Raw genomic sequence first — 22169 nt, forward strand, 5'->3', positions numbered from 1 at the left:
TATCAGTAGCTGCATCATACAGAGGCATGGGGAATTGTAGGGACATAGGGAATTGTAGCAACCCGCACCTGAGTCCCATGGCTATGCTCTTGCCAGGCAGGGCTAATGAGGAATCTGGGGTATAAATAATTCCTACCAAATGCATACGGTTCACGGAGACCTTACTGCCATGGAGGGTTGGCGGGGGGGGGAATAAAAGGAGAGACTAACATGCTCAGAACCCACATTGAAGCCAGACACATTCGGCAACCCATTTACCAAAACGCCAGCAGTTTGACTCCAGCCACATCCCAGTGATTTAGCAAAGGCGTGGGAGGGGCATCACAACGGATACTACCATCCTGGAAATGCAGCCTCCAGAGCAGGGATGGCTGGCTGCAGTAACTTCCAAGCCCTGGGGCAGCCCAAGGAAGTTACTATCAAGGAAATGCTACGCCAGAGAGGACAGGCTCCATAATTCTGACATCCTGACTGGTGCAGTAGAGTAGCTTTATTGCAGTACCTAACCCACTAGGGAGGGAGAATTTGTCCAGGCAGGCAACACAGACTCATAGCTGCCAGACCACAAAGAATAAAATGGTCCCAGAGAACACAGAACTGAACTTGGAGAGCTAAACTCACTCCCGCAGCCTGATCAAGAGGCCTTGAAGCAACCTGCAAAATGCAGTGCAATCGTGACCTGGTTAGGAACATGGGAAGCTGCCATGTACTGAGTCAGACCATTGGTCTATCTAGCTCAGGATTGTCTATCCAGACTGGCAGCGGCTTCTCCAAGGTTGCAGGCAGGAGTCTCTCTATCAGCCCTATCTTGGAGATGCTGCCAGGGAGGGAACTTGTAACCTAGATGCTCTTCCCAGAGCGGCTCCATCCCCAAGGGGAATATCTTACAGTGCTCACACATGTAGTCTCCCATCCAAATGCAACCAGGGCAGACCCTGCTTAGTGAAGGGGACAACTCATGCTTGCTATCACAAGATCAGCTCTCTTCCCAGCAGCCCTCCAAGGACCAAGGCAGGCTTCATTCACATGGAGATGCTGGCCACTGCACTGGAAACTTTCTGCATGAGCAGCTTGCATTTTGAGCTATGGCTTTCCTGCAATCCCATCCGCCCAATTCACTAGAAGTCACTGGTATTTTTGCTGGAAGAGACCATCGTTCCACAAAAGGGCACACCAAAGAGTCACAGCAGTGCTTGCTGATCTTCACTGCATCACATGTTTAAAAGGAACACCCTGGGCAGTACAAGCAAGCAAAGGAACTGGGCATCTAGTGCATTGTTGGAAGAGGGCTGTTTGGAGAACCTGACCCCAAGCGTGAATCCGAGCAATCCTGCCTTGTATAAGATCAAAACCAAGAGCATGTGACCAGTGCAACCGAGAACCAAAACACTGCTAATCAAGACCATGTGTCTGCTGCTCTGTTATTGTTTGGGTTGGGTTTGCACCTTCTGCTTGTTGTCGTCCTTGAACGCAAGACCTATTTTTACAGCCGTACAGCTTGTCCACAATGGCACACGGCACGTAGACTCAGAGTTTGCTAGTGCCCAACCTCTCAGCCCACTGAGGTAGGCCAGCATTATTTTATTTTATTTTATTTATTTATTCAATTTATATACCACCCTTCCAAAATGGCTCAGGGCGGTTTACAACAGAATAAAAACAATTAAAATCAAAACTATAAAAACAAAATAAAACCAATTAAACATTCAAATAGCTAAAAACCCTGGAAAACCAGGGCAACCATTTAAAACAATTTAAAACAGTTTACAGTAGTTTAAAAACTCTGCAAGGCCAGGCCAAACAGATAGGTTTTAAGGGCTCTCCTGAAAGACAGTAATGAACTCAAATTACGGATTTCTGCCAGGAGCGCATTCCATTGCCCTGAGGGACTCCATGTAACAGCTCCCGTTTTGAGGAGCAACTGTCACCAAGCTCCACCATCTGGAATCTACCCAAGAGATAGGAGCGGAACCACTGCAAAGCAGTGCCCCAACTCCCCCAGGAGATCCAGAAGGATAACATGGTCGATGGTATCGAAATCCACCAAGAGATCCAGAAGAACCAGCAGAGTCACACTGTCAATTCCCCAGTAAGGGTCATCCACCAGGCTGATCAAGGCTGTCTCAACTCCATAGCTAGCTCTAAAGCCAGTTTGAAATGGGTCTAGATAATCAGTTTCCTCCAAAACTGCCTGGAGCTGGTCAGCCACCACCCTCTCAATCACCTTGCCCAACCAAGGGAGATTGGAGATTGGCCTGTAACTATCCATCGCTAAAGGGGTCCATGAAAAGCATCTTTAAGAGTAGTCTAACCATTACCTCCTTCAGACGGGGGGACACCCTACCCTCCCTCAGCGATGCATTTATGATATTAACTAGGCCACCTCCAACAATCTCCCTGCTAGATAGAAGCAGCCAAGCTGAGCAAGGATCCAGAGAACAAGTGGTAGGCCACACCGCCCCAAGCAGCTTGTCCACATTCTCAGGAATCACAGACTGAAACTGATTCAATCTAATACTGCAAGAGAGATCGCTGCCTCCTCCATAGACCTTGCAGAAATAGTGGAGTCCAAGTCAGCCCAAATATAGGAGACCTTGTTCACAAAGAACCCATTACAAGCATCACAGAACGACCCCGGGGACTGTTTTGAAGTAGAAGGAGCAGAGACTAAACTCCTCACAACCCGGGATAGCTCTACTGAGCGCAAACCTGCAGTCGCAATGTGCACAGGCCAAAATCTCCTTTTCACTGCACGCATCGCCATTGCATAAGTCTTTAAATGGGTCACATGCTGTATCCTGTCAGATTCAAACAGAGTTCTCCTCCACTTGCGCTCTGGTCGCCTACCCAACAGCTTCAGCCCCCACAACTCCTCAGTATACCAAGGGGCCATTTTTGAAGCAGGTAGGAAGGGACACTTAGGAGCAATCATGTCTACTGCCCTGATGAGTTCCATGTTCCGGGTTCCCACCAGGGCATCGACAGAATCACCGGCCGCACCAACGTCAAAATCCTCCAAGGCCTTTTGGAATCCCACTGGGTCCAGCAGCCTTTTCGGACGGACCATCCTAGTAGGTCCACCACCCCTGCAGGGGTAGATTGCGGCTGTGAAACCAACCTTAACCAGGTAGTGGTCCGTCCATGACAATGGGGAAACCACCGGATCCCCCACCCACAGAACACCCCCCGATCCGAACAAAAGACCAAATTGAGTGCGTGGCCGGCAACATGAGTTGGTTCAGAAACTAATTGGGATTGGCCCATAGTTGTCATGGACTCCTGAGCCGGCCCAGACAAGCCAGCCCCAAAGTGGATATTGAAGTCCCCCAGCACCCAAAGTCTAGGAGACTCCAACACCAACTCCGCGACCAGCTCTGTCAGCTCAGTTAGGGAGTCAGCTGGGCAGCGGGGTGGACGGTACCCCAACAGAATCCCCAATCGATCCCTAGTTGCCAGCCTCAAAAACAGGCACTCAATGTAAGTCAGCTGCCTCACAGGGGCCCTGGTAAGGGAAATGGTATTCTTATGGACCACAGCCACTCCACCCCCCGCCCACTTCCCCTGGCCTGCTCCACGAAAGAATAACCTGGTGGGAGAAGCTGAGCCCACACTGGACCACTCGCCTCCCCCAACCAGGTCTCAGTTAGACATGCCAGGTCGGCTTCCTCATCCACGATCAAATCATGGACAACTTCGGTCTTATTCTGAACCGACCTGGCATTGCAGAGGAGCAAGGCCAGACTTTGTGGGTCGCTGGAGCTGCTCCCCGAGGCCTGAGAGTTGGCAAAACAGTTGGGAATGGAAACGGTTACTCAATGACTGGTTTCCCTTCCCCTGTAACGGCCAGCCACTCTGCCAGTGCCAATTCTCCATGTCAAAGGATAGGGTGCTCCACTGTAAGGTCTTGCAGGTCAGCAGCCGCCAGCATCAAGCCTGCATGCTGCTCCCTGGCTAACTGTTTTTTGGATCTGTGTGAAGCTTTGGCCAAAGTGGAATACTCGGCACACTCCCCCCAGCACCCTGTGGAGACCACCATTCCCATCATGCAGTGCTACACTTTGCCCAGCGGCTGTTAGGGTGGTGGTGGGGGGCTCCTTTAAGGGAAACTAGGAGCCCTAGGAAGCTGAGCGAGGCCATAGGTCCATCTCGCTCAGTATTGTCCTCACAGACTGGCAGCGGCATCTCCCAGGTTGCAGGCAGGAGCCTCTCTCATCCCGATCTTGGAGATGCTGCCAGGGAGGGGACTTGGGACCTTGGGACCTTCTGCATGCAAAGTACCCTCTTGAGCCCCACCACCACCATCTTGGAAGGTGTGCATTGAGTTCTGGGAAGCGTAGCCCTTCCCTTTCGTCCCACTTATTTGCTGCTTCTTTCCAGCCTATTTCCCATTCCCTCTCTGTGTCCTTTCCTCAGATTCCCCTCAGAAATAGAGCAACTCCCACCCCCTCCCCAAGACATTCCATTCTAGACCGACTGAAAGCAACAGCAGCTCATCCTAATGAACTAGGGAGGTGCCAAAGGAGCACAGCTCTACCTGATGAATGGTCAGCCTGCAAGCGGTGCAGCTCTCGGGAAGGGGAGCAAGAGTGGAGGCTCTCTCCCAAGCTGCTGCCAGAAGCAGAGACCACCGAGCCTCCTTGGACACACCCTCAACTCATTAGGATGAGCCAAGAGTTCTCTCAAACCACCACCCAGCCATACAGGGTGGGTTGCTTTTTTGTCTGTCCAAAAACTAGGCACACACACACACACAGGGACATGTGTGGATGTAAAGGGTCTAAATGTCTGAGAGAGCCCAGCACGTGTGTGTGCGTGCATGTGTGTATAGAGCAGGACTATACAACTTCTGCCCTCCAGTTAGTAACAACAACAACAACAACCTTTATTTGTTAGCTGCCCCATAACAAATTGTTCTCTCGGTGGCTCACAGCAAAGGATTAAAACATTCAATAAAAACACACAACACATTAAAGCATAACAGACCCAAAAAAAGGTCTAAAAAGAAAATACGAAATACAATACAAAGACGCTTAAAAACTCATTTTAAAATTAGTTAGAAACCAGAACAAATCTGAAAACCCCAATGTAAAACCCTGAATTTAAAAGTCCTGGGTGAACAAAAAGGTCTTTACCTGGCGTCTTTGGACAACTCCTCCCATCATCCCCTATCACAGTGGCCAATAGGCAAGGATTGTGGGATCTGTAGTCCAACATCGACAGGAGGACTGAAGTTATGGAGCCCTGATATCGAGCAAGGCATTCTGGAGAAATACATCACAAACACACCCCCTGAATGGGCACCTGCCCTTGGAAGCGAAATTACCCGTCGTCCCGGGAAAGGGTCATTCCCAGCCGTGCCTGGAGATGCTGCCAGGGATTGAACCCGGGACCTTCTGCATGCAAAGCAGACACTTTACCACAACCCCATTCTCAATATAGGAACATAGAAGCTGCCTTATACCGAGTCAGGCCATTGGTCCATCTACACGGACGGGCAGCAGCTCTCCAAGGTTTCGGACAGAATCCTCTCTCAGCCCTACCTAGAGATGCGGCCAGGAATTGAACCTGAGCCCTTCTGCACACAAGCAGGGGCTCCTCTACTGAGCTGCATTCTCCCCACTGCACGGTGTTGGTCCCCAAACATAGCACCGAGGCCTTCGCTCAGGGAACATGCACACCGCTTTTCACAGCAGACATGGACAGCACTTATGTAAGAGAAAGTAAGTTGTTCAGACTAGAGACCCCTGCAGGGCAGAAACTTATCTTCCGCTCCAGTGCCTTCAGGATTTGGGGCCGAAGTTAACACAGACGCATGTCAGAGCAATCACAGTGACTCAGCCTCACACAGTGCCACAACACCCCTGCAGTGCTGGCTTCTCTTAAATTAGCTTAAATCCAAATAGCAAAATGCTGAACGGTTTGTCGATGCCATTTTTAAAGAAAGCCTTACTAAAACGTGGCTCAGTGGACAACGGAATTGGACGGGCCTCTCAAGAAAACTGCATTTTAAGGATCTGAACTCTGCCACTGATTCACTGCTTGGTTCTGGGCAAGTCACTCTCTCCCAGCTTCGGACCATCCCCCACCTGCGAAATGGGAACCACCACAGCCAGGAAAGTCGCTACAACTGAGCAAGTGGAAATGAGTGCCCTTGGGCCCCTAAGGGAGGATGGCCACCAGCTGGATGATGGCAACTTGCTCTTTGTCCTCTGTCTCTCTGAAGGTGCCAGCAGGAAGCCATCTTCATTTTTTGTCCCAGGGCCCACTCCAGCCTTGCTACACCTCTGACCAGAGTTCGATTGCTGGGAAGGGCAAAATACAGAAGTTTTGCTAGCTATCCCCGAGCCTGAGTACAGGCTGCAGAGAGCACGATTCTACCTTTGTCCTACGGATTTTAAGAGGCAAGTTAACAAGATTAGAGCTCCTGCTAGCAACTACATTCCACACGGGATCTTTCAACACCCAGGTCAGCCCTCTTGCTAAATAAGCAACTAAAAGACAGTTAATGACTAAGCCAATTTGGAGCAACAGCACATGACCTAATTGTGTGCATCCGCTGGATATGCACAGCTGTTCCCTGTAACTTTCACTGAGTACCAGCCTTGATACTCTGAGCCACTTCACTTCTAGGTGCATGCCCAAGCACATCTGTAAACATCTGAAACATGGATATAGGAAGCATTCATCTGCAGTACAGGTAAACTTGTCAGGGTCCCAGAATTTGACTGCAGACCTCTGGAGTGTGAAACAGCCCTCGGGATCAGAAGGCTGCCTTAAGAATCAGGAGATACGAGTTCAAATCCTGCTGCTGGCGATTGGCATCGCGTCCTCTTTTCGGCCCTAGTCTCTGGCTACAATTAGCAACTGGAAATGTTCTTTTTATATCGCCAGAGCATGCACTGTATAAGGACTATCCCAAGGCTCCACACTGACAATAAAATGTTTTAGCTGATACACCAACCTGCTTATTGGGTAGTTGGGTCACACTAGTCTGTTCACAACACTCACAAGTTCACAACACCAGGGATGAGTGTTGTGATGGGTGGGGCTGGAAAAGACACTTGCCTGAAACTTAAGAGAGCTGCTGCCAACCAGTGGAGACAATACTGAGCTAGACAGACCAAGACTCAGTAGAAGGCGGCTACCCAACACAGAGGATAGCAACGCAAGAAGATGATGATGAGCCCCGCCACCTACAGAGATCATCTGGGGAGCTCCATCTGCTGTTGCCATAAGGTCTGTGGCTACTCAGGGACGGGCCTTCTCCACTGCTGCCCCAAGGCTTTGGAATGCGCTCCCTGTCGAAATAAGAGCCTTCCGACAGCTTTTTGAAAGGTGTTTAAGACATCTCTTCACTCAGGCTTTTAATTAGACTCATAGACTTTAACATTGTTTTAAACTGTACTATTTTGTACAGTTGTACTAAGTTGCACTAAGATTTAGTACTAAGTTGTGCTGTTGTACTGTAAATCGCCAAGAGACATGAGTTTTGGGCAGTATATAAATAGGTTAAATAAAATAAAATAAGAGACCAAGAGTAGGGTTATATGGACTGGCAGTAAATCAGTGAGGCTGAATATGTGGATTGCCCAAGTTGTGTGGAAAGGAAGTGATTAAGAGCCAAAAGGGATGCAGGAGACCAGAGCTCATTCCCTGCCCAGCAGACCCCTTCCCCATACACACACATGGCACTGATAGACACATTTGAGTTCGTAGTGGAGGAGAAAAGTAGAACACCCAAACACCACTCCCGTTTCTATGTGATCGGGACAGATCCATGTTTAAATGCACGGATCATCCACCATCACATTTAGTCTGACAATGAGGTGGAGGTGGAGGTTTCTCTTAACTAAATGACCTAAAACATTTATTATTATTATTATTATTATTATTATTATTATTATTATTATTATCATCATCATCATCATCATCATTAATTCAATTTCTATACCGCCCTTCCAAAAATGGCTCAGGGCGGTTTACAAAGAGAAATAAAACAAATAAGCAAGGAGTCCTGGAAACAGGATCTGAGTTTGGGTGCACTGAACTGATCATCCACAGCTTAGGGATCGGCCTTATACCGGCCACTGGTCCATCTCACTCAATATTATCTGCCAGCAGCTCTCCCAGGTTCCAGGCAGGAGTCTTCTCTCCCAGCCCTACCTGGAGATGCTGCCAGGGGCTGAACCTGGGACCTCCTGCGTGCAAAGCCGATGCTCGACCACTGAGCTGCGTCCCTGTCCTCACAGGGCATACCCAGGTTTGCTGTCGTGTGATGTGTGGAACTGCCTTGGTTCAGCATGAGAATTATCCCAGGGTTCCCTCTTAACAGGGACTCCCAGATGTTGTGGACTACAACTCCCATAATCCCCAAGCCAAAGCCATGGCAGCTAGGAATTCTGGGAGTTGTAGCCCACAACATCTGGGAGTCCTTGTTAGAGGGAACACCGTTATCGACCCTCCCGATATCGTTGTCAGCTCCCAAATACTTTTATAAGTTAATAGCTCCATTAAAAAGCACAAAAGAATCAAGTCGCAATGTCCAAGCAGCAGGAGCCGCTGAGTCTAATGAGCGGGGGGGGGGGGGGCAGGGGGCACATCAAAGGAGGCACAGCTGCCTCTCCTTCCCAGCAGCAGCTCAGGCGGCCCTTTTCCGTCCCCCAGAATTGGGGGTCTTAGAGAGGGGGCAGCTGTTCTATTTCCGAGGGAAACCTGGGGAGCGGACACGGAGAGGGAATGGGGACTATGTTGGAAAGCAGCAGCATACAAGTTTGACGGTAGGTTTCTGGATGTACAGTGACCCCAGTAGAAGGAAACTCAAAGTGCTTCTTGGCTCCGCTAACAATGCAACCAACATCTAAACAACCTAATCGCCTGTGGTGAGCAAAAATCATCTCCAGATGACCAAATAAAATTATATAAGTTGGCACTCCCCCCCCCAATACCCGTGTGTCATAAACAACTAACATGTGTATGTGCTTGCAGAGATTCTTGCGGACCACAAAGCAGCTTCGTAAAATATGCTCCTCTGCAGGGGGCTAGCCAAAAATGTTGGGGAATTGTAAACGAGACAGCAATTGCATTGCAGAAAAGCAACTAGTGCAGCAGATCACAAAACAGACACACATGAGGCACTGTGCTTTTTTCTTGGCACATAACAGAGCCTGCTTCCAGTGGGAAGTCAGAATCCTCAAGCAACTCAACCAGAGACGAAAGCCATCAACATTTTAGAGGTGCACCCATCTGTGGAGTGTTGGCATAATGGTCCCTTTTTTTGCAGATGGGGTCACAGCTGAGTGGAGACTTGAACGTCTCCCCCTTCTCATACATAAGATGCAGAGCAGCAAAGTTCATTTTTACCTGGGTGAGCAATGCAGTTGGACCCGGTCTCATCCACAAGAATTCAGCTTCTTTATGGTGAAGAGGGAGAAAGCAAACAAACTTCCTCAAGTGTGAAAGAAGTTTGTTGCTAACTCCATTCCCTCTGCTGCCAATGATTCAGTCTGACTGAACTATGTCCACTCAAAGAGCAAAACTTACAAGAAATCAGAAGCCCAGCTCAAGAATCAAGGTCCAGCAAGCATATAACACATAACATGGTCAGGACTGGCTTCCAAAACCTGGACTAAAGGCCAGATATAATGTTATGCACCATTTCCTACCAACACTGATGTGCTAAATGCATGCAATTTTAATGTGCTACATTTTGCACATTTTTAGCAGTAATCTAGTGTAGGCTGCTTCTGAAAACAAGATGCACGCATCCCATAACCGTGACACAGTTTTCTAGCACAGTTTTCTAGCCTTCTCTCATAGGGACATAGGAAGCTGCCATATACTGAGTCAGACCCTTGGTCCATCTAGCTCAGCATTGTCTACCCAGACTGGTAATGGCTTCTCCAAGGTTGCAGGCAGGAATCTCTCTCCGCCCTATCTTGGAGTTGCTGCCAGGGAGGGAACTTGGAACCTTCTGCTCTTCCCAGAGTGGTGACTCCATCCCCTGTGGGGAAGATCTTACAGTGCTCACACTTCTTGTCTCTCATTCATATGTAACCAGGGTGGACCCTGCTTAGCTAAGGGGACAAGTCATGCTTGCTGCCACAAGACCAGCTCTCCTCCGGTTTCCATTACTGGATCCTATAGTCGATTTGCAAGAAAAAGCCAAACCTTTATCATCTCATAGGAATATAGGAAGCAGTCTTCTAGTACTGAGCCAGACCATTGGTTCACCTAGCTCAGCATTGTCTACACGGACTGGCAGCAGCTCTCCAAGGCTGCAGGCAGGAGTCTTTCCCAGCCCTACCTGGAGAGGCTGCCAGGGATTGAACCTGGGACCTTCTGCATGCCAAGCTCTTCCACTGAGCTACGGCCTCATCACGGCCTCATCACGTTGCCGGGCCTCTGTTACAAACAGACTGCCAGCCCCACCGATTCATCACACCAAGCACCTCCATCATCATCCTAAGAACAGCAACCTGCTATCTGGCACATTTCCGGTGCATAATAATATGAGGTCATTGCATGATCCAGACCCTGTGCCAGGTGGCCGCAAGGCCCCTTCCAGCATTACATCAGGGGGGGAGGGGGGAAATAATGCTGGGACGGGCCCCAAAAGCCACGGACCTCGGTCCACCTGATCCAAGCCAATGGCTGGGATGGGTGCATGAGATGGAGCGCTTGTTTAAGGTCTGCAGGCCAGCCCTCCTCCAAGGGGCCACTCACACCCGAATGCTAACAGAAGCCGTAGACCAACCGGCCTTTAGAAAACAGCAGCTCCAGGCAAGCCAGGCAGTCTGCAGAGCGCCAGCAGGGCCACCCAGACACGGACCGGATTTGAGCCCCCCCTCCCAGCCCGGCTTCAGCCTTCTCCAGCAGCGCAGTCCATTTGCCTGCGTGCAGGAGGAGGGTGGAAGAAGGGAGGCAGTTTTAAATCATTCAGGAGGGGATGCGCGCCGATCAACAAGGCCCCGGGAAGGACCCTCCTCTCCCGAGATCACCCATCCCGGACTCGGATGCTGCCAGAGCAGCTCGCCGCTCTCCTCCTCGGGGGGCGGGGAGTCCACCCGCGCGCGGTTGTTGACTCTCGGGCCCCGGGCAGCGTGCGAGGCGCCGGGCGCGCTCCTGTCGCTCCGCTCCCGTTTCTAAAGGAACAGATGAGGCGGCAGCGCTGGGAGAGGCTTCATCGGGCGCTCGGGGGGGGGGAGGGAGGGAGGGGGGCAGGCATCAAGGCGGAGGCCGGGCACGCGAGCATGGACGCGGGGGGGGGCACCCCCTGATCTGACTCTCGGGCGGGCAGACAACGGGGTGTGAGTGTGTGTGCGCGTTTCTCCTGCCCGTCCACAACTCCGCCAAAGTCTCCCTGCGTCCGCCCCGCCGAGGAAGCGGGAGAGTCGACTCCCCGCAGCGCCCGCTCCCCTCACCCGGCCCGGCCCCCTCACCTGTCTTGAACTTCAGCGAGGGGTCCTTCTCGACGCCGCCGCCTTCTTCCTGCAGCAAGACGTAGAGCATCCCGAAGGAGTTGTGGATGCCGAAGATGGAGCCGTTGCACCAGGTGGCGGCCAACACCACCACCCAGCCGAAGCCCCCCTCGGGCGGCGTGAAGCCCGACGCCGCGGCCCCCGCTGCGGCGCCCCCGCTGGCTTCCCTCCTGCCTCCGCCGCTTTCCTCCTCTTCGTCCTCCTCTTCCAGGGCCCCCTTCTCCTCCGACAGCGCCTGCTCCTTTTGCCTGCGCAGCGCCATCGCGGGCGCCCGTCGAAGAACTCCGCCGCTGAGCTGCTGCTGCCGCCGCCGCCGCCGCCGCCGCCACCCGCTGGCTACGGTGCTCGCGGCTGCCACTCCAGCTTGCGCACAGCCCGGCCGGCGAGCCTGTGGAGCAGCCGGGCCCCCCTCACGCCTCCTCCCGCTTGCCCCGTCGTCATCTCGCCGCCTCCGCCTCCTCCGCCGCAGCGCGCTGGGGCCGCCCCTCGCCACGCCTCCCGCCCTCCTCTAGGCGCCGCCTCCTCCTCCACCTCCTCCTCCTCGTCTTGGGTCCCAGCAGCGCGCCGCGAAGCCCCCGGGCGGGCGGAGGAGGTCCCCCAGAGCGCGAGGCCGCCCGCCGAGATCCCCGGCTCCTCCCACTCGTCGTCGTCCTCCCTCCTCCTCGGCCAGCCGACGAGGCGCGCTCCGGGGGAAGTCGCGCGCCCGGTACCCTCCGCTGCGCGTTGCGCTGGAGAGAGGGGGGCCCTTGCGTGCTCCGGCAGTGGCGGCGGGGGCGCGCGCGCCACTCCATTCCGCTTGGGGGGCTGGGGGGGGCGGCAGCGCTCTCTCCCTCCCCCCACAATAGCCACAGGCTCCGAGAAGAGCGCGCGCCACGCTGCTGACGTGCTGCTGCCTGCCTGGGAAGGGGGCGGGGGAGGAGCGTTTGCACGTGCACCGCTGGACCTCCGGGGCGGGGGGCGCAATTGCGGGACACGGTTTCGCCGGTTTGCTTGCTTGCTTCCGCGCAGGTGGCCTTTGAGTGGCTGGCTGGCTGTTGCGGTGCTGCTCAGACAGGCGCCCGCGAAGGCGAGGCGGCGTTAAACTGGGGTCAAGTGGAGGCTCACTCCACTCCGGATTCACCCCGCCGCCGTGGAGGAAGCAAGCCGCCAGTGGGAGGCCGGTAGCTGAGCACCGCGGAGAGGAATGGCCAGAGGGCTGGCACGCACGGCAGCCGCAACAGTCCTAAACCATCATCTCCGACTGAACTCTTGCGCGTCCACACGTGTAGGGTTGTGCTGGGACTGCATGGCCGCTTTGTTGTTTGTGCATTCAACAGAGCCGTGCGCAGAACTCTGAACATGCTGCGGCGCTGCTACTGCCAACACGTGCTCTTGCTCGGAGGATCGGTGCCTAAAAGCCCGGTCCCCAGGTTACAGGTGGAACAGGCAACCCCTGCGCAAGGACAGCACCATCTGGTTACTGGGCTGGGTGGCGGGCTTTGGGGCAGGGCCCCCAGTGAATGGCTCAGAGCCCTGAATTTTACCAGCCGCCTCTTCCAGGAAGGAAGGGCAGCAGTGGAGGCACCCGAGGAGAAAGCTGCTGGCCACCTACTCGGGGGTAAATAGAGGTATAACCTGTATTTAACCTCTGAGAGGCTTCTCTTAGATTCAGAGTTGTCTTGTATTCGGGTAAATACGGTAGCTCTCTGCTGCGTCCACCTTCATCAGGGCTGTCCGTAATCCATCGCTGGATGGATCTTTTAAGTGCCTAACCACCCCCTGGCTTCTGGGGCAGGCAGGTCAGGTCAGAGTGTTGTGTGTGTGGGATCAGAGGCTGGGTTCCCAGGCCCAGGAAACCACCTCTCCCTTGGCATGAGGTTAATGCTGGCATGAACCCATGCCCCTCAGAGCCCCCTGCAGGCAAGGGCCCCTTGCCTAGGAACATCGGAAGCTGCCATCTACTGAGTCAGACCACTGGTCCATCTAGCTCAGTATTGTCAACACAAACTGGGAGCTTCTCCAAGGTTGCAGGCAGGAGTCTCTCTCAGCCCTCTCTTGGAGATGCTGCCAGGGAGGGAACTTGGAACCTTCTGCTCTTCCCAGAGCGACCCCATCCCCGGAGGGGAATTTTTATTTATTTATTGTTTCATTTGTATACCACCTTTCATTAAAACAATCCCAAGGCGGTTTACACAAAAATTAAAACAAGACTATGAAAATGACAATTAAAATATTAAGCTAAAATATAAAATCTGACTAAAAAGACTAATTTAATTTTAATATAATTTTGTAGTTGATTTTGAATTGTTGAATTGTTTTAGCTTTTTATATGTGTTTTGATGGTTTTATGTTAACCGCCCAGAGACGAAAGTTTGGACGGTATATACATTTGATAAATAAATAATACTAATAAATAAAATACAAGTATTTTAAAAAAATCTTCCAGTGCTCACACTTTCAAGTGTCCCATTCAAATGCAACCAGGGCAGACCCTGCTTAGCTAAGGGGACAAGTCATGCTTATTACCACAAGACCAGCTCTCCATTTGCCGTGAGGCTGCCACAAGCACCTGTTGGGTTTTTAATCTGTCACGAATATAGGTGACTCATCCCTCTTTATTTCGATCCATGACCAGAAACTATACTGGTGACCAAAGGGGGGAGGAAGAAGAAGGCTTCTTCCCCATTATCTCCCCTCACCCAGACCAGCAATCCAGGTTTTCAACAAACAGAAAAGGGGTCTATGGGGTTGTAGGGACCCTTCTACTCTCTGAAGATAATGTGCATCTCTGTGTATGGCCCGTAGTAATCAGTAATAGTTTTGCTTTTTCCCATCCTCCTCCTCTAGATTCACACCGAATCCAGTCTGGCAGCTGGTCAGTGCCTCTTTCCTGGCCAGGATTTAATAGCAGCAACATGATGACTGCATCCCATTCCACCGCCTCCTCCAGGGCACGGGATGCGATGTTAAAGGAAGAGCTGCTGGAGGATCCCCTGATCAGGGAAACCAGTTGAGGGTTGCCAGTCAGCTTGATGCTCAGAACCTGAGGCGCAGTGGGTGGAGCCTAAAGTGGGGGTGGGTGGGGCCTAATAGGTAGTAGCAATGTGCACAACATTTTTCCGATTCATTTTGAATTTGAATCGAATTCCAAAAACCCATTGGGTCCAAAAACTCAATTCAAATTCGAATCAATTCGACCCTTCTTGGGCACCAAGTGCCAAACGGCTCTCAAATCGAATTCGAATTGAACTTCAAAAATGTGATTCAAATTCTAATTGAATGCCCTTTTCGGGGGTGATTCTATTCGGATTCGAATCACTCGAATCGCCCAGATTTGAGTCGAATCAATTCAAATTCAAAATGATTTGCACATCCCTACCTGGTAGAAGCAGAGGATGAATGGTCAGGGGGGAATCTAGCAGTAGGCGATGGCTCAGAGGTGGCCCACCAGATGCCTCTGGAAACCCCCAAGCAGGAGATGGAAGACATGCCCCCGTCCTGCTGCCGCCCCCCTGCATCTGGCTCTTGAGCCTGGAAATCACCTACAGTTGTCAAGCCTTTGGTAGGTTTGCCCTCCATGGGTTTGACTAAGCCCCACTTGGAGCCGCCCTTCACCACATCCCGTGGCAGAGAATTCTATAAATTAGTTGTGTACTGTGTGTGCAGCCTGGTGGTCTCAAGAGGGGCGGGGGCAGAGCGGCCATGCTTGAAGCAAGGCCATGGTGTCTGGGGCTGGTGAGCACTGCAGTCCAACATCGTCTGAGGACCCAGGGTTGAAAATCCTGGGTTAACACTGGCTTAACACCACACCACTCGGCCAAATCTCTCCCCCACCAATGTGGCTATTTCCTGGAAAGGAAAAAGGCTGGAGGGAGTGGGGAGCACCAGTCAAAGACCTCTCATCTTGTTTGGCCCATGGAAGGACTCCATTGGAGGAGGCTAGTTCAAGGGAGCCTCGGCATTGTGACTCTCAGGAATGGCTGAGATTCCATGTCCAGTCAAACATCTTGTGGAGGGCCGGCCGGCGTTGTGTTTGATGGGATTCCACTTCCCCTCCCGCGGCACCCCAGTGGCTGGAAATCTGACACCCACACAGTTTTCCGGACACGCTTGGACTGGAATGAAACCAACACAAACGTTTCCCAGAAAGAGAGCCCACAAGCACCCCCCGCCCAGAGACGCCGCTGCTGTGGGGCCACTTCCACAGGCCTCCGTGAGGGAAGGCATGTTTTGGGGCCGGACCGTGGCAGCAACAAGGCATCCGCGCCGAGCACATTTGTGTGAGGCAACTGGTAATTTATTTAGCAGATGCAAATATTACCTAATCGAGGCCAAGCATCTCTGTCTCGGCATTCCCGAGGTCTAGCTTACCATGACACACCACCCTGTGACTGATAGCTCCTTCGGGGCAAAACAGAGTGGGGAGGAACGCCGTTTGGAGCCGAGAAGGGGACTTAACCCTTCCCTTCCCACCACTTTCCTCTCTCTGAATTGCAGGTCCTTTTAGACAAAGCTGAGCGGAACGAGTGATGGGGAAAAGCTATGGGGGGACGGGACAGGACAGGTAAGTGCCTCTTCCACCCCCATCTCTCCAAATCACACTCTAAGGTGTGTCACACAATTCGTGTGAAGTGCCTTAGTCTCCCTGCAGACGATCATGCCTGCATTAACGGAGCGCTCGTTCCATTCGCCTCATTGAAGGGGAGGGAGAATGAGGCGGGCTAGCCACCTTGGAAGCACCGGGCTCGCCTGCAAGCCTGGTGGTTCCCGTGATCAGCAGAAAGCGGGCTAGGCTCCCTTAGCCTGCTTTCTACTGATGGTGGGAATAGCTTCCCTGTCCTGAGCCACGTTGCACCAAATCAATGTGTCCGAAACTCGGGGGCAGAGCATCTGCTTGGCATGCAAGAGGTCCCAGGTTCCGGGCCTGGCAGCATCTCCAGGTAGGGCTGGGAGAGACTCCTGCTTGAAACCTCGGAGAGCCAACCGCTGCCAGTCAATGCTGACAATTCTGAGCTCAGGGGACCTATGGTCTGACTCCATACGGCAGCTTCCTGTGTATGTAGGGGGTCGGACCATGGCTCAGTGGTGGAGCTTCTGCTTGGCGTGCGGAAGGTCCCAGGTTCAATCTGCCTGTAAGTGGTCTAAAGCAGCTGCCTATGTTCCTGAAGAAGTGGGTTGCCGTATTTCTGCAGCATGGTACTGCTGGGTAACTGTGCCACCTCCAGCCCAGCATGGGAAGATCAGCCTGCCTCCAACTAGAAATTTTGTCCAGATTCACCACTTTGCCAGAACAGATCTCCTTCAAGTTTCTCTCCTGTGTGTCTTTGTCGTCTGTAGGCCTCAGGGCTGGACTTGCGTCATCTTGTTTTCATCCCGAGGACTTCTTTCCACACCAGGGCAGATCTTGGACATGGCACAGCTAATCCCAGAGGACATCTGGGGTCTCAGGCAGATGGTGTGTGGGCAGCACACACCCAAAGACCAGGCTATTGTGGGTGAGCCTTGAACTGGCATGGCTGTGGCACCCTGGAATCATGGAAGGTTCTTAGTACCTGGAGCCATGCAAGCATGTCCCTGACGTCCACAGCAATATAAATGGCAGAGCTCCGCTCCAGCAGGCCTATCAGGCAGAAACTGAGTTTCAGAAATGACTGGAGGGAATATTTAATGGGGTTGCTGTCGTCTCTAAATATTGCTGTTACACAGCCTCACCACCCCTTCAGTACCAAAAGAATCTCCATGTTTTTAAAATAATAATAATTATTATTATTTTATTATAAAGAGTCCTGTGCCTGGAGGCGCACAGACAATTAGCTTCAGAGGGAATGCAATTCTTGCAAGGAAACAAGCCAGTGAGCGTCCTTGAAAGGGAAAGAATGAGCCCTGAATTCACTCACATGATGTGATACTGTATTTGCTTTCAAGGCCTGTGTTCACTGAATATAATATGTGGCCACCTAATGGTGCAGAGGGGAAATGACATGACTTGCAAGCCAGAGGTTGCCGGTTTGAATCCTCACTGGTATATTGTTTCCCAGACTATGGGAAACACCTATATGGGCAGCAGCGATACAGGAAGATGCTGAAAGGCATCACCATCTCATACTGTGCGGGAGGAGGCAATGGTAAACCCCTCCTGTATTCTACCAAAGACAACCACAGGGCTCTGTGGGCACCAGGAGTCGACACCGACTCAATGGCACACTTTACCTTACATGCTGTGTAAAGGACTATCGGCCAATGTCAAGTCCCTGACCCCTCCCTTCACTATTTGCACAGGAAGCTGCCTTATGCAGAGTCAGACCCTTGCTCCAGCTAGCTCAGTACTGTCTACACTGACTGGCAGCCACTTCTCCTAGTTTCAGGCAAGAGTCTCTCCAAGTGCTACCTAGAGATGCTGCCAGGGACTGAACCTAGGACTTTCTCCATGCAAAGCAGATGCTCAACCACTGAGCTACGGCCTCATCCTTTTTAGGCAAACCATAAATCATTTCACAGTAATTATGGATGTCTATGGAATTCGGTTCGACTGGATTCTGCACCACATTCCCTGGCTCTGATTTTCTGGAAATGTCTCCTGGACTGTAACTCATCTGGCCGGAATCTAACTTTTGTTTGGAATCTAGTTTAGAGGCGACTGCCTCTGACTCCTGTGACACAATTTGGAGCCTTTCCGAAAATGCCTGATGTGCGAAAAACATCTCTTGCCCAAAAGGTTTTCGGGGTGGGTGGGTGAGGCTGTTTGCTCCCCAGGGCGCTTTCCAGACTAGCTGCTCAGCAGCAGCAAAACGCCTCCGTTTGCGCAAGTCGCATTCAGAATGTAAACAGCAGGAGGAGCAGTTTCACAGCAACTAACAACCTGAAAAATCAGCAACTTTTTTACAGCGGATATACAACATCCCTGCTCTATATCGCAATGGTTAAATTCTCAACAAGGCATTGGAAATGTGAACGGAACCCTGCTGCCCACATAGGGACTGCGGTGTCACAACGCCGGAAGTGTGGAAGCACCCTTCCGAGATTCTTCCTGATGCCGTTGTAGGGTCTCGTCTGGAAAGCACCCAGCTAAGCATTTCCAGGTCTTCTTCTGCCTCTGTTCCATTCTGACATTCCAGAATCCAGATTTCCATCTGGAACTGTCCTGGAATCCCCAAATAGAACCATTCAATTCTGCTCATTGTTGGGTTCATGAGGCCATAGTCTTCAAGGACTCTAACATGTGTGCAGGGATTGCAGAGAGCATGAGGAAGGAAGAGGGAATGCCCTGCTAGTCCCCAAATATGTCAACACTGCTGTTTGCCTATGGCCTGCCTTGGGAAAGCTCCATTCTTCAGAACAATGCAGGGGGTTTCTTGAAGGTTGTTGTTGTGTTGTTGTTGTTGTTGTTTCGATTTCTATACCGCCCTTCCGAAAATGGTTCAGGGCGGTTTATACAGAGAAATAACAAATAAATAAGATGGATCCCTGTCCCCAAAGGGCTCACAATCTAAAAAAAAACCACAAGATAGACACCAGCACCAGTCACTGGAGGTCCTGTGCTGGGGGTGGAAAGGGCCAGTTACTCTCCCCCTGCTAAATAAAGAGAATCACCACCACATTAAAAAGTGCCTCTTTGTCAAGTTAGCAGGGGTTCACATTGTCATGTGAAGGTCTACAAACTTCTTCCCAGGAATCAAATATTCTCTCTCTTAAGGTCATTGCATCTGCTTTCCACAAAGGTGATGTCAGCCATGGCATTTGGGATTTTTTCTCAGTTCTCAGACCAATCCTAATACTGGCTCAATTACTGGAATGCAAATTCCAAAAAGGATGTTTGTTTTTGTTTTTAAAAATGCAAATGCATGCCTATTGTGGCATTGGTCTTTGGTCACCTTTTCCTGAAAGTTTTCCCCAGTCAGACATATTCTTTCTTGACCACACTTAGAGGAGGAAGAGGAAGAAGATTCATCTAAGCATTGCATGGTCAAATTGGTATGAGCTGTTAGCGTTTGGAGGCAGATTGTGTTAGCTAATGGCTTCCCGGGACAGCAGACATGTTTAAATGTGATTGCTTATTTTTCCTCAATGTGTCTGTCACTGAAGAGGCTTCATCCCTTGAGGTTTCGGCTGCAATTAATACCATTGTCTGATGCCTCACTTGATGAAGACAGCAGGGAAGAGGTCTGTGTCGAAAGGTTTTTACTGCAGAAGGATGAAGGAGAAGCCACACGAGTGAGAAGCATTTCTAGTTGAATGTGCGAGTGCCGTGCAAAACTAGACTAGTGCAGGAATAGCCCCAGAAATATACTGTACACCCATCAAGTTTGAGCACTGGAACTATTTTCTGTTGGCCCGACCAGCAAAAATGTCTGCATGTCATAAAACTCTCTACCGTACTGTAATTGCACTCCATATCCTGTCCATTTAGGCTTGCAACCTTGGCTCTCCAGTTGTGGCTGGACTACAACTCCCATCAGCCCCAGTCACAAATGAGGGGAGCTGTAGTTCAACAACAGCTGGAGAACCAAGGTTGCCTACCCCAATCAACTATCTCAAGGCATGGTCCAAAAGTAAGCACACTAAGCTTATTTAGGGTAGTGAGATCCACAACAGGTTCTGAGGAGGCTGCTGTGGATTAGTGGAAGAGCATCTGCTTGGCATGCAGATGGCCCCAGGTTCAATCCCTGGCAGCATCTCCAGGTAGGCTTAGGGTTAGGACTCCCATTCAAATGCAAACCAGGGTGGACCCTGCTTAGCAAAGGGGACCATTCACTCTTGCTGCCACAAGTCCAGCCCGTTGACTCACCATGGAACCTGCTCTAGACCAGTGTTTCTCAACAATTTTGGAGTCACGGGCCAGCACATTCTGCGTGTGCAGTTTCCCGGACCAGTAGTTAGTGAAGGGGTTGCCCCCCTCACCGCCACCCCTACCCCCAGTGATGTCATGTGCAAAGGGAGCGGGGCCAAGGGTCCACGGAGCCCAGGCGAGCTCTCCAGAGCTCATTTCTAGGCAGGCAGCCCTCGTGGCTGGAGAACATTCAAAAATGAACATTATCCAGCAGCGAGGGCTGCCTGGAAATGAGCCCCGGACAGCTCCTGGTGGTGGCCCCCGGCCCCCTATTGGCCCGAATTTTTTTTGGGGGGGGAGGGGTTGTGTTAGTGATGCCTCGCGGACCAGTGGTTGAGCAACACTCCTCTAGAGCAGGGATTCTCAACGTTGGGTCCCTGGATGTTATTGGACTTCAACCCCCATAATTCCCAACAACTTTGGGTCCCCGGATGTTATTGGACTTCAACTCCCATAATTCCCAACAACATTGGGTCCCCGGATGTTATTGGACTTCAACTCCCATAATTCCCAACAACTTTGGGTCCCCGGATATTATTGGACTTCAACTCCCATAATTCCCAACCAAAGACCACTGGGGCTGGGGATTAAGGGAGTTGAAGTCCAGTAACATCTGGGGACCCAACGCTGAGAATCCCTGCTCTACACAGCTCGGCTCCAGCCCTCTCTCAGCAACGTTCCTTCCCAGCGTTAAGCACCTTCTATCCGATAAAAGCCTCTCCTGCAAAAAGCTAACCAGCCCCCAACCGGGGCTCTCCCTCGAATGAAGGCAGAGCCTCTCTTTCTCGAGGAGCATGTTTATCATGTAATTTTAATCAAGCGGAGGCAGCCTCGCTCTCCTGCAGCTGTGGCAGTGTTTTTATTGCCATGAATTATGAAGTGCTGCTCCCAGGACTTCAGCTATTTCGCTCATTGGTTTTAAACAAGCCAGAAAACACACACACACCAGTCTAGATGCCTCTTGAGAGGCAAGCAGGATGCAAGCTACCTTGGCCCCCAGAGCCAGTTGGTGGGACAGGCTGAGCCACTGAGCCACACGCAGAGGTCTCCATTCTCAGGGGGGCCGGCTCAGGCCCACAGCTCGTGATCCAGGGGTCCTCAGACCTGGGCCCCCAATGCCCAAAGGCCATGGTGGCAGGGGGTGATGGGAGTTGGGGTCCAACCCTTGTAGTAATTTCTACTAGCATAGGCAACATAGCCACTTAATGGCGCAGTGGGGAAATGCTTGACTAACAAGCAGAAGGTTGACGGTTCGAATCCCCGCCAGTACTATATCAGGCAGCAGCGATATAGGAAGATGCTGAAAGGCATCATCTCATACTGCACGGGAGGAAGCAATGGTCAACCCCTCTTGTATTCTGCCAAAGACAACCGCAGGGCTCTGTGAGTGCCAGAAGCCGAAAGTGACTTGACGGCACACTTTATAGGCAACATACTTCTGATGCATATTCAAAGCAGTTCCATCAAATACTGGGACAAATGGCTGCCCTCCTCCTGATAATTTCTTTGTGAAGATAAAGAGAGTAAGTACTGGTGTACATACACAGAAAACAATCCCCGTGTTTAGGATCTATAACCAAGTTAGGAGCTTGTTGACCCTGCTGCAAATTGCAGAACATAAATAATGAGAAGCAAATTGACGTCCCACCCCCCGCCCCGCAGACACTGATACCACAACAGAGCACAGTTTGTTGGAATGAGAATGCAGCAGTACAAGCCACTTTGTTCCCTTTTCTCCCTCTCTTGCAAGCGAGGCGAAGAAGTTGCAATGATTTCTCTCACAGTTTTGAGCAAACTGCAGTTCCAAGTTACATCCAAATCGGGGGCGTAACTATATTAGGGCAAGGAGAGACTGTTGTCTGGGGGCCCACTGCCTTGGGGGCCCC

At 51.6% G+C, this 22169-nt stretch overlaps 1 protein-coding gene and 1 non-coding gene across 2 annotated transcripts in view; one reads left to right on the plus strand and one right to left on the minus strand.

Moving 5' to 3' along the window:
* Positions 1-11951, minus strand: part of SLC16A2 (solute carrier family 16 member 2) — a 109401-nt gene extending 97450 nt beyond the window's left edge. The window contains exon 1 of the mRNA XM_053273947.1: positions 11439-11951. Within this exon, the coding sequence (XP_053129922.1) occupies positions 11439-11739 (301 nt within the window). The 5' untranslated portion in view covers positions 11740-11951. The remainder of the gene's footprint in view (positions 1-11438) is intronic.
* Positions 11952-20059: 8108 nt separating this feature from the next.
* On the plus strand, positions 20060-20131 carry TRNAA-GGC (transfer RNA alanine (anticodon GGC)). Its single transcript has one exon. It is a non-coding gene; the product is annotated as a tRNA-Ala (tRNA).
* The last annotated feature ends 2038 nt before the right edge of the window (positions 20132-22169 follow it).

The sequence above is a fragment of the Hemicordylus capensis genome, chromosome 11, assembly GCF_027244095.1.
Source record: "Hemicordylus capensis ecotype Gifberg chromosome 11, rHemCap1.1.pri, whole genome shotgun sequence".
NCBI lineage: Eukaryota > Metazoa > Chordata > Lepidosauria > Squamata > Cordylidae > Hemicordylus > Hemicordylus capensis.